At 37.3% G+C, this 13,304-nt stretch overlaps 1 protein-coding gene across 16 annotated transcripts in view; it reads left to right on the forward strand.

Moving 5' to 3' along the window:
- Positions 1–13,304, forward strand: part of LOC129725280 (mucin-17-like) — a 147,156-nt gene that overhangs the window by 99,085 nt on the left and 34,767 nt on the right. For 14 of the 16 annotated variants that reach the window (XM_055680884.1, XM_055680885.1, XM_055680888.1 and 11 more), the window contains 3 exons: positions 3,196–3,407; positions 4,169–4,292; positions 13,258–13,304. In XM_055680884.1, the coding sequence (XP_055536859.1) occupies positions 3,196–3,407; positions 4,169–4,292; positions 13,258–13,304 (383 nt within the window). Of the gene's footprint in view, positions 1–3,195; positions 3,408–3,906; positions 4,104–4,168; positions 4,293–13,257 lie in introns of those variants that run through there. The other 2 variants (XM_055680896.1, XM_055680897.1) reach the window with 2 other exon arrangements.

The raw sequence follows: 13,304 nt of genomic DNA on the forward strand, positions 1-13,304 counted from the left end.
TCACTATCTCTATCACTATCTCTATCTCTATCTCTATCTCTATCTCTATCTCTTATCTCTATCTCTATCTCTATCTCTATCTCTATCACTATCTCTATCACTATCTCTATCCCTATCTCTATCTCTATCTCTATCTCTATCTCTATTCTATCTCTATCTCTATCTCTATCTCTATCTCTATCTCTATCTCTATCTCTATCTCTATCTCTATCTCTATCTCTATCTCTATCTCTATCTCTATCTCTATCTCTATCTCTATCTCTATCTCTATCTCTATCTCTATCTCTATCTCTATCTCTATCTCTTTCTCTATCTCTATCTCTATCTCTTTCTCTTTTCTCTTTCTCTTTCTCTTTCTCTTTCTCTTCTCTTTCTCTTTCTCTTTCTCTATCTCTATCTCTATCTCTATCTCTATCTCTATCTCTATCTCTATCTCTATCTCTATCTCTATCTCTATCTCTATCTCTATCTCTATCTCTATCTCTATCTCTACTCTATCTCTATCTCTATCTCTATCTCTATCTCTATCTCTATCTCTACTCTCTCTATCTCTATCTCTATCTCTATCTCTATCTCTATCTCTATCTCTATCTCTATCTCTATCTCTATCTCTATTCTCTATCTCTATCTCTATCTCTATCTCTATCCTATCTCTATCTCTATCTCTATCTCTATCTCTATCTCTATCTCTATCTCTATCTCTATCTCTATCTCTATCTCTATCTCTATCTCTATCTCTATCTCTATCTCTATCTCTATCTCTATCTCTATCTCTATCTCTATCTCTATCTCTATCTCAATCTCTATCTCTATCTCTATCTCTATCTCTATCTCTATCTCTATCTCTATCTCTATCTCTATCTCTATCTCTATCTCTATCTCTATCTCTATCTCTATCTCTATCTCTATCTCTATCTCTATCTCTATCTCTATCTCTATCTCTATCTCTATCTCTATCTCTATCTCTATCTCTATCTCTATCTCTATCTCTATCTCTATCTCTATCTCTATCTCTATCTCTATCTCTATCTCTATCTTTATCTCTATCTCTATCTCTATCTCTATCTCTATCTCTATCTATATCTCTATCTCTATCTCTATCTCTATCTCTATCTCTATCCCTTTTTACATCTCTCTCTTCGCTCTCTTTCTCTTTTTTGTTCTTTCCCTGTACTTTCTCTTGCTCTTTCTCGCTTTCTGGGCAGTTTTATTTTTTTGGCTAAGTAACCGTAATACGGGATTCACCTTGGTTTACATTATTTTATTTGAATTTGAAATGCCTGGCGACAAAGAATGAAGAAGAGAGAAAACGAAGAGAGATAGGGAAAAAGGTTATGGAAAAGATATAAAGAGAAAGAGAGAGAGAGACAGAAAAAGATGACATTAACTTTTAAATCTTCTGAAATTAAAAAAAAAATCTACCTCCTTTTTCTATCTCCCATTTCTCTCTTTCTTCTCACACTTTTTTCTCTTTCTCTCTTTTACCTCACTGTCTTTCTCTATGTTCCCTTTCTCTCTCTCTCTCTCTCCTCTCTCTCTCCATTTTTACTTTTACTCCATTTTCTCTGCCTTTTTTCCTTCTCTTTCTCTCTCTCTCTATCTCTCTCTTCCACTTTATGGGTGTTTTCTTTTGCAAGTTACCGTTAAACGGTGTTCAATATCTAAATTTAAATAGAGAATTTAAAACGCCTAGATGGCGACAGAGTTTAAAGAGAGAGAGAGAGAGAGAGAGAGAGAGAGAGAAATAGAGAGAGAGCAGGATATAGGTAGAGAGAAAGATGATGGAAAATATATAGAGAGAAAGAGGAAGAGAGAGATTGAGAAAAAGAATAACAAGACACAAGCAGAGGTAGTAGAAAGCAAGGAAGAGATATTTACGTATTAAAAAAATAAGAAAAAAGATTAGATGACAATTTCATGACAACTCAGTGGAATAATACATCTGATAAGCAATAAGGAGAATAGAACAAGAGTGAATGGATGAATACGTAAAAGTAAAAACATGTGAGCAAAAGAGAGAGAAGAAACTCCTCTTCAATTCATGCGATTAACTTTGAAAGTTTTAGAAAACATTAGTTTTGTGAAAAAAAGATTTAAATTTCCCTTGAAAACTATAATATAAAAAAATCGGTGCAAATTATTATAAGAAAGGAAAAATTTTCGAATAGGATATGGAACAATAATTTCTAGTTCTATCGTTTGCTAATAATTTTGTTTATTACTGTCAGTTTTCTTTAAGCGTCTAGTAGAATCTAAAAATAATAACGAAAAGAATTTTTTCTCAGTTTAATTCTACTAATTTTTAAATGATAGAATTATTGCATAATTTTTTTTCTTTCTCATAAATCTATATACCTATTTATTTCTTGGCCTGTGATGACATTTGCAAACAGTTAGATCTAAGGTCTGATCTTTTATTTATCGAAAATCAACACCATGTAACGGCCAGTTTTGAGCCGCGTCCTGAAAATCCATTTAAACCATCTTCAAAAGTAGAGGCAAAAGTGGTAAAGAAAAGACGAGAAACATTTGCTGGATTATGACAGTGGATCAATACGTTCTCTCCTAGTTTACCCGCTCAAAAGCACCTCCAATTGCTGATGTCCGACGCCTGAGGCGTTTTGTTTCGTTCCATGTTAGCAAACAGTGAAAGCGGTTAGTCAAAACACAAGCCAAACGAAAGCAAAATTAGTTTTTCGCCTGAATTTGTTGCCCCTGCCTGGGGCCAAAAACAAAAGTTTGTTGTGAAACACACTTACGGCACAAACTAAACTTTTGGTGATTTGCTCACGTTCAACTAAGTGCAGTTATTGTGGTGTGTATTTTTTCGGTTCTGACATGCATTAAAGTCATATCTAAAGATTAATTTTGATTATATTCTAAGTTCAGAACATATTTCAATTCCTGTGTACCCTATAACATCTTTTATTACTGCCACTAACTTTGGAGCACAAACATGCATGTAATCACATCTGTGAAAACTAAGCCACAACACGATGACAATGTTTTTCACCCCGGCAACAAAGGTTAATTATTTTTAGCTTTGCCTTCAACTGCGTCATTCCATTTTTTTTAAATCTTTTATTGAGCACACGTTCTAGCATTCCTTCTTCCACCCCTATCGCAACAAAAAAAAAAAAAACAGCACAACAGGTTTATAAAGTAACGTACAATAAAATTTTCATCATTTTACAGATCTCCCAATGTGCGAAAACCAAAAGTATCCCGACAGTCCGAGCGATCAGCACTTCCAGCTGCGGAAGCTGCTGCAGCGAATCCTGGACGAGGTCGCCAAGCTGCCGGAACTGTTGAACCAAAGCGGACATCCACTGCGGCCGGAAGAACATTTGCCGTACTTCAGCCCCAAGAAGTATGAGCAACTGCTGGCCACGGCTGTGCTGAACAAGGTAATCGTCTTATTTTTCGTCCGTTTTGTTTTGGTTTTTCTCGTAGCTCACAAAGCCGAGCACCAGTCGATTGGAAGTGTAAAATTACGCGAATTAATGCAGAATTTACTAGCACGAATTTTTGAGAAATCTCATTTCTTTTCTTGCTGAAATGATTTATGAAACTTAAAATGAAAAAAAGGAAACCAAGTCTATACCCGCAAATGTATTGCGTTCCCAAACGTTTGTTTAACTCTCAACTGCCTACGCAGGCAATTGCTAGCAGAATTTCATTTCCATTTCGCACACAACCAGCACTAACAAACCATTGACTCACCCCTCGCCCCTCGATGACCGATAAACAAAACGCTGCATAGGTGCTGAACTTCTAAGGTTTCGATATGACCACATGTCTCCTATCTAGTCATGTTCGCGGCCCGGCTGGAGTAGAAAATTATTTCTTACTGCCCCATTATGTACTGGAAACACACAACATCCTACCGTTCCTTTTCGGTTTTACATCAGTCTGAGTTTTTCCTTGCAACTGTGATAACGAACTTTGACGCTCGCGCCTGTTCGATCGAAAATTTATCTGTTTTTCTATCTTGAAAATTGTTTTCGATAACTGCGAACAGCATTCTTCCATTGATTCGTTTAATTTACTTCCAATCGACGGTGTGTAGTGAAGCAGTGTTTTTGAGAAACAACATTGACCATGTTAGTGCTGACCGTCGTACTGTGCGCAATCTATCTGTATTTTGTCTGTGAATATTTTCTCCTAGGTGGTAGAAGATTATCGCAATCCGAAAAACTTTGAACACGTGGAAAAACTACCGGAAGTGAAAGAAGCCAATCCAGGTGCAACCACCGGAACCACCTTCGATATCAATCATAACAAAGTGCCTGGTAAGTAGGAAAATCAGCTCTTCTGAGAGAAAGAAAAAAACGCTTTATCGTCCAGTCACGTAGTCACAAAGTGTTGCATTCATCTGTAGCTTGATCAACCTGCAATCAATAGGCGGAAAAATATTATTCTAGGTGTTCGAATTTTATTCTGCACCATCGCGGAGTGGTAGCCACGACGAAAAGGAATTCCAATTCTATCGATTCTGTTCCACTGGCACCATTTCGTTTGCAGTCTATGGCAGTCTTCGAAAGTGCGCTTCTCGATCACGTGTTCTAAATACTTGGACTTACTGACTGTGTAGCCTACAAGAAGGCAGGCGAAAGAAAGAAAACCGCCTAAATTGACTCAGACAGTATGGAAAAGGAACCTTGTGTGTACCGCCGTGTGAAAACGGTTTGTCATAGTGGAATGTTAGTCATAAGTTTGCATACAGAAAATGCCTGCTAGAGGGTGGACTTCTCTATTTTGAAATTAATAGCTGATTGATATTTTGCTCAATTAAAGGAAATATTTATCAATACATTTTCTAAATTTTTGTTCACTGGTACTTCACGTGTGATCAATTAATTATTATGACTTCTGTTAAACTGTAGACTTTTCGTCAGAATACCAGAAATGACTTCTGGCATAGTTTGTTTGTGACATATTTTCACTTAAGGAATTCTTAAATATTATGTAGTTAAATTGAAAATAATTAAACTTTGAAGAATTCTTCATGAAATAACGGAATAGAGGATGAGGATTCATCCGAATACTTTTTTTTTTATTGAACGACTCAGCAGAAATGGAGTAAATATTGTGAATGGTTTTTGCAGAGGAATTCAGTATGGATAATTGATTTCAATATTACAGGTTTTTTCCTTCAATTCTTTTGTGTTTCTCAGATTTTTCAATGATCTCACAAAAGCCTTAGAATGATTTTCAAAGTTGTCTTAACTTTCTTAGTTTTGATTTTTAATTTTGTTTCTTTAAGGCTTCAAACAAATTCCAGCACATTCTCCAAGACATCTTCATATTATTTAAATTTCCGAGTACTGACTTCCTTTGATTGAACAATGCTCCGCAAATGCATAGTATATGTTGAGCCTTTTCAGTTTCAAACTGGCAAAAACAACATTCTGTTGAGTGCGTTCGTCCACTCGTCAACCCCCCTCGGTTTGATAAATCTTTTGGTTTATCTAGATGTAGCCATAACGTTCCAGCTTGATTCAGGGACTCCACAGAATGGTGCCGGAATGGCCGAGGACCGAGTATAGCATGATTTCTTTCCTACTGGCCAATTGTCTCAAAGGAAGAATGCATTTCCACACTTGCCTCCGATGTACATGCTTGACTGTCAGAAAACATGCAAAGTTTCACAAATCCATATTTCCTTGTTAAACAAATATTCACACATTCAATAATGGTATGGATTTCAACTTGAAAACCCTTGATATTCCGGCTCCAGTATTTTTCCCAATGATTGATCCATCAGTGTAAAGCACAAATGAACCTGGACGCAGCCTCATCCATTCTGACTCCCATTCATAGCGGCTTGATTTAATTACTTTGAGGTGAATGTTTGAAGGGAATGTGTCACTATTTCAAAGATAGCTTGAGCGCAGTTTCTCGAAGATTTTAAATTATTCAAGCCCCTTGCTTCTATTGCGGAACGCATTGAGCTATATGATGCATTATCGAATGCTCCTTTATATCAAGAAAAGTGACCAACGCTATTTCTTTGGTTTGCACCGATTTCTCGATTTTACTAACTCGAATCATGGACCAAGTATATGTCCGATCGAAGATCTCGTTGAGAGTTTAACATCTTTTCCAATTAATCAGTATTTTTGAGTTTAGTCAAGTGGGCTATTTTTTAGTTTGCGAGAATGCGAAAATGAACGGGAATAGAAGGTGTGACTTTAGACTTAGAAAGAATTGCTCTTGTCCAACCGGGACTCGAACCCGCAATCTCCGTTGACTCCGGCAAGGTGTTTTAGCCAATTAAACTACGGGGTGTATCTTCGAGAGCCACTACCTAAAGATTTATCGACATTCTGCAGGGTTTTCAAAAGCTTTCAGGATTTAATGTTATTCATTAGCATTAGCTTCATTAACATTTCTATACTTTCCTTTTTTTTTCATTCAGTCTTTGAAGTCTTTCAAAACTTTCTTAAAATTGTTTTTTGTAGATTGTTTGGTAACCTGAATCTCTAGAATTCGAAACTTCAAATACAGTAATACTGACTTAATGATGAGGATTCTTCCAAATTAACTAGATTGTTTCCATTGAATGTCTTAGTGAAGTGTTCCTAACTTTGTTGGCTTCGCGAATCAGTCTTAGTCCTAATAAACGCAGAAGAGTTGAAAATCCACTTTAACAGAGATGTTTAGGAAAATTCAGTTATCTGTCAAATTCACCAAGAGCACCACTCACCACTCTTTTTTTTCGTCCAGCAAGTGTATTAGTTCCTCTGCGAGTAGCAGAGACACAGCACAAAACTGAAAGGAAAGTGTCGTGCAATAACTGCAACACGCAGCTCCAATGCTGGACAAGAAGTAAACGGTGAATATTCACTCTGCTCTTCTGACATGTTGAGGAGAATACCAAGCATGCCCAGATGTATTCCTCCGTAAGGAGTATCCCGGTCAAGACGCATAATATTGAAATCATCGTAGTTAGAGCCCACATTCAAGATGAGGCAAGCTTCACAGGAGAAAAATACATCGCATTTGTATTTAACAATCAAAACTTAGAATGGATCAACTTTGGGGATGATCCTTCTACAGTTCCACTGTAAGAGATAGAATCCTTTACTTCAACCGATTGCGTTATCGACGACGATTATTGGGGGGGGGGGGGGGCTCCTGGCCGATGCCGCTGGCTACCGTGCTACCTGAAGTCGTCCGTGGGTGGTCCAACACTCCGCTTCAGCGCGATCACTGGTTCTGTCGATCATTTTATCGTGCGAGCCGCCCGAAGTCCAAAACTTCTCTGCAGCACTCCCAACACTTTATCGTCAACTTAATATAATTATTAAGAAATCACTTTATGTTATACGACTACTAGATTGAATGTCTGTTTCCAGAAAGGAGAAGCTCTATGGGTTTTCCAGCGTATTTATACGTTAGCAATGTTTTCGACGGGAACTGCTGACTCATCTGACAGATGACAGTTACGTCAAATGTGCCGGGTTGAAGGACAGCCAATGTTTACTGTTACTGTCGTAGTGGTTAGGATGGGGTTTCAGGAGTGGGATTTTGGTATGTCTTTAAATCAAATTCAATAGAAATAGTATTTACATTTAAATTTAACAAAATTATAAAAAATATAATATAATAAAATAAATAACTAATTTGTAAGCCTAATGGTGAGAATAATGCGAAACAAGAATTATTACTTAATACTTCTCATATTTAGAAAGTAATTAAAGAAAAGTAATTTAAGTGCATTGTGATCCACAACGGAGGTTACAGAGCACATAGTTCGCAGAGCAAACCCAATTGCTTGCAATCCACTATCTATACCGGTTGAAGACTAGATTCTCTGAACGGCCTGTTCCAGCCTTCAACAGGTTCTCGACGGTCAGATTCGAACCACTGGCCATACCATCTATCTCGACTGCGCTAGGTATGAACACGGGGTACTCTAGTGTGAAAAGCCAACAAACAGCAATCTTCAGAATCATATCGATTCGGTGCTTGCTATTACGAACTCTCTTCAATCGAACACTGCTCACTTGCTTTTCGGGGATTACAATCAGCCTGGCCTTGCTTGGAAAGCCAGCCGCTCTGGTAGCGTTTTTGCTGATCCTTCGGATTCGAGTTTCAGTAGTTCAAGTATTGCGTTGTTGGATGGAATGTCTTTACATAACATGACTCAATTAAGCACAGTGAAGAACAGTCGAAATCGGACTCTTGACCTCGTATTCGTCAATGACGAATCCGCACCAAACTGTACCATCATCGAAGCATGCGATTCGTTAGTTGGTATCGACCCCCATCATCCACCACTGTCTGTATCATTGGCTTGCCCTCAGCTAGTTCGTTTTAAAGAATTGTCTGAAACTGCGCAACTTAACTTCAGTAAAACTGATTTCGAAGGTCTCCAGAGGGCTCTACTCGCAATTAATTGGGAAAATTTGCTGAGTCGCGGAACTGATATTGATAGTGTAGTAGAAATATTCTCACACACACTGAAACTGCAATTTAGCAACTTTGTTCCGTTGTTTCGCACACGGCTGAAACCTGTATGGTCCAATCGACGACTTCGAGAGTTAAGACGACAAAGAGCAGCTGCACTTCGCAACTACGTTAGACGACGAAACGCTATGACTAAGCTATCCTTCACTACTGCTAGCAAACAGTATAAAATTTACAACCGTTTTCTTTACTCTCAACACGTGTTACGCACCCAATCACAACTCAAACGAAATCCAAAACGTTTTTGGTCATTTGTTAACAGTAAGCGGAAAGAAAGTGGACTCCCCAACAGCATGTTTCTTGGAAATGACAGTGCGGAATCACTTGACGGTATTGGCTCTTTATTTAAGAAACATTTCTCGAGCGTATTTAGTTCGACTTCTGCAAATACGTCTCAAATACAGAGCGCCCTTCGCGACGTTCCTCATAACGTAGTAAATCTGAGTAATTTAAGTTTTACTAACGAAGATGTTCTCAAAGCCACAGAAAAACTGAAACCTTCTTCTTCAGCTGGGCCTGACGGTATTCCAGCCATTGTTTTGAAAAGATGTGCCATCGCGCTCAGTGTTCCGTTAAGAATGATTTTTAATAAATCGTTTTTACAAGGGGTATTTCCTAATTGCTGGAAAAAGTCGGCTTTGTTTCCAGTCTACAAAAAAGGCAACAAACACGATGTGGTGAACTACAGGGGAATAACGTCTCTATCCGCTGGATCAAAATTATTTGAGATTTTAGTCGGCAACGTTTTATTCCGTGAATTCAAGCCATACATTTCAACAGTCCAACATGGCTTCTACCCCGGTAGATCGACCACGACTAACTTACTGGAGTTTACGTCGCACTGTATCAAAAACATAGAGAACGGGATGCAAGTGGATACCATCTATACAGATCTAAAGGCAGCGTTTGACCGTGTTGATCACAACATTCTGTTGGCTAAAATCGAACGCCTTGGTGCATCACACCATTTTACTAAGTGGTTAAAATCGTACCTCGTAGATCGCACACTGTACATCAAATTAGGCAACACCGAGTCAGATAGCTTCGTTAACCTGTCGGGTGTCCCTCAAGGGAGCAACCTTGGACCATTGCTTTTCAATCTTTTTTTCAACGATGTTTGTTACGTCATTCCATATGGCTGTAAATTAATTTATGCTGATGATCTAAAACTGTTTCGCATCATTCGATCTATAGCTGACTGCAAAGAATTGCAAAAATATCTTGATGCATTCGTTGATTGGTGTAACCGTAATTTTCTGACAATCAGTGTTTATAAATGCTCCGTAATTTCTTTCACACGAAAAATTAAACCACTACCTTGGAACTATAGTATATGTGGAGAAACCCTCGAGAGAGTATCGGTAATGAAAGATTTAGGTGTACTGCTTGACTCCCAGCTGTCCTTCAAGCACCACTATTCTCATATCATTGCACAAGCAAACAGAAATCTCGGCTTCATGATGAGAATCGCCAAAGAGTTTACTGATCCGTTTTGTCTGCTATCGCTATACGTCTCACTAGTTCGCTCTGTTTTGGAAACATCTGCTATCATATGGAGCCCTTACACTGACATCTGGGCCAACCGGATTGAATCAGTACAGGTCAGGTTTCTGCGTTACGCTCTAAGATCACTTCCATGGCGTGATCCTGCCCAATTACCACCATATGCTAACCGATGCCGTCTACTTGGCATTGACACACTAGCAAAAAGAAGAGACGTGTCCAGGGCTGTATTCGTGGGAAAACTACTAAGTGGCGAAATTGACGCTCCAAACATTTTGGCTCAAATCAACGTGAATGTTCCCAATCGAAACCTAAGATTGCGAAACTTTCTGCGTCTCCCATTTCATCGTACAGAATATGGCCAAAACGAACCCATCAGGGCGATATGTGACGTCTTCAACAATGTATTTTACTTATTTGACTTCAACGTTTCTAGTATTACTTTTAAGAATAGACTCAAGCGAATGTTGTAATTTGTTAGCCTTAGGGTAAATTTGTTTCTTAGCTAGTTAAGTGATTTCATGTGTCATATTTTACAATAGTATATTTATTTGTTGTTAGACTTAGTTTCAAAAATGTTAATGTTCAATCAAAAGATGGTGGGGTTTTTACGCGCATTTGAGCTTTTCTTAAGGAATTTCTCGAATGGGCTTTTCCCCACCCAACCCACTTCATTAAGGCCAAAAAGGTCAGATGATATGAATAAATAAATACAAATACAAATACAAATACAAATACAAATCTCGTTTGCTTGCTTGAAGCTTGACACCGAAACACGCAACTTACTTGGGCTGGCTTAGGTAAACTCAATCGAGCCTATAACAATATTAGATCCTCACAAATCTGCATTGTATTTGATGTCTTTTTATTGGGCCGAAAGAATACAACCGAGGGGCCCGGATTTTGTTTCGGGTACAGCTTTATCCGATGGACCAGATCTTGTGGGGCTGAGATTCTTTCTCTGGAATCGCAGAAGACTGATTCTTCTCCGTATATGTTGGACGAGAGAGTCATATCTGCAGACAAAAACATAAACCGACAACTGTTGGACAACTTTGTAATACTAGTTATCATTACACTTATAATTCTTTTTCTACGCGATTGTCTTTTACGTAATTTTATTTTACACGATCATTCACTGCTATGTTGTTACTGCCGACAACACACGCGGCATCGGTATTCATTCATACAGAAACCGAACAACCAATCAGCGAAGACCACCAAACCCCACCCCCAGCGCGACGCTAGAAAAGCAGCAGTCGCATCGTGCAGTTTTTCAGTTTTGTTTTAACCATCATTGACGCTTGCTCTCTTTGCTCGTTCCACCGAATACAGTCCACTTTGCTATAGCAAGAGTTCTTCCCAGACCGAACAGTATCAATATTAAAAAAAAAATTACAGAATTTCCTGTTTGCTTCCATGAACTTAGACTAATTTGATGTCTCGAAGGTAAAGGTTTTTAGAAAGCTTGTAACAACCCCACAAGAATTGAAAATTTTTGCAACGGTTATAAGTTATATGATGTTTTCATTTCATTTTATCTTCGATGTTCACCAAGTGATCGTGGCCGGCATAATATGAACAACTAAAAAACTTTTTCAAATGGTTTTAACATTTCCAGTTTTTTAACTAATCTGTAGTATTATTCAGATTTTAGAGTGCTTAAAAATATTCTTTTGAGTTCATTTGTTTTTTTCTTGTAAATCTACCTAAAATGCTCAATTTTTTCAGGATTCTTCATGATTTTCTAGAATTTTGAAGACATTTTCATACATCTTGAAGTAATTAAAATTTTCCTTGGAAATTTCAATTCTTTTCATGCTGAATTATAATCATTGGTATTTCTCAGAGTCGTGTGTGTGATTCGTGGGTCAGATCCTGCTAATAATTTTCTGGGATTTTAAGGCGTACTTCAAAATCCTCACAAATATCTTAGATTTATTTGGAACATTTTAAAAAAAATCTGGGCGAGCCTTTTCCTTTATCGCATGAATTTTCGAATACCTCAGATTTTTTGGAGTTTCCTTAATTTTACGGAACTCCTTATTCTTCGATATTTTCTAACTCATTAAATTAAAAAATTCAAAATTATTTTAAAATTTGGCATGTTTTGCAGATTGAAGAATTATTTCACACCATGTCGAATTGTTTTCCATTTCAAAAAGTTTTGTAAAAGTCTATAAGTTTAGTTTTTCAGTTTTTTTTCTGAATTTTCAAGCATTCTAGTAATTGCACAAAAGTTTTGTATCCATCGGGGTTTAATAATCAATTTTTATTAATTCTTCAAAATTTATTGATGTTTACTAACATTTTTGCGAAATACGTAAACTCAGTTTCAACTTTTAAAAGATTTTTTCGAATTGAACTTATCGGGTTTTTACAATAAAAATCCCTTTTAATATTTGATATCTACATCGTTATGTAACAAAAAGAGCAGTTCACAGTCATTTCGGAACTCCTCGGAACATTTCGGCATTTTAAGCACAATGTTGACCGACATTTTACTTCAATTATGAAATAGATCACAAGTTAGTTAACACTTCAGTTTTTTCGTATGGACCCACTGCGACCAGTAGATTTTAATATTCTGTGACATTGTCCGAACGTTTCTTATTTTTCGTACTCTCGAAATGTTGTGTTTTTGCTTCCTTTTGCAGTGTCACTTACTGAAAAGTTACCTGCTACATGTTAAAGTGTCTATATAACCCTTCCCCCTTCGACTTACTATTCTCTTATCTTTTTATTGACCTTATCATCATCGCCTCTTCAAGCAAGTTATAGTGGGGTAGAACAGTATAATAGGTGGATCGAATTTCCGAAGGTTTAGATAAGAGTTTTCTAGTGTGGAGTTCGATATCAAATGACCTGATTCTACCAGGACTCGCACCCATGACCACCCGCCTACCAAAGCGGACCCTGTAGTTTTGCAGCTGCGAAGTTAACCATTCATTTATGTTTCCTGTAATTAACATTTTTAAGACTGCCTTTTCTGATGAAAAAATACACTGACTAGTGAAAAAAATACTCAAAAAAGACTTCTGAGATTATGCTAAAAGATACATAAATCAGGATTTTAAGTGACAAACAGGAAAAATCAAATCGAATCATTATGCCTATAAATTTAAGTGCTACTGCTACTGCTTCAAATGCTATCAAGAATCTAATTTGTTTTGCTTTGTATGAACGACAATGATTGATGATTGATTTACGTCTGTATCTTTGTGCGATATTTTCAATTAAGCTTTATTTTCTACTTTCTCTTCCTTAAACAAACTCAAGGAAAAAGTCAATTGAATGAAGACAATCTCAGGCAGATGTCATTGAAC

This window comes from Wyeomyia smithii, chromosome 2, assembly GCF_029784165.1.
Source record: "Wyeomyia smithii strain HCP4-BCI-WySm-NY-G18 chromosome 2, ASM2978416v1, whole genome shotgun sequence".
NCBI lineage: Eukaryota > Metazoa > Arthropoda > Insecta > Diptera > Culicidae > Wyeomyia > Wyeomyia smithii.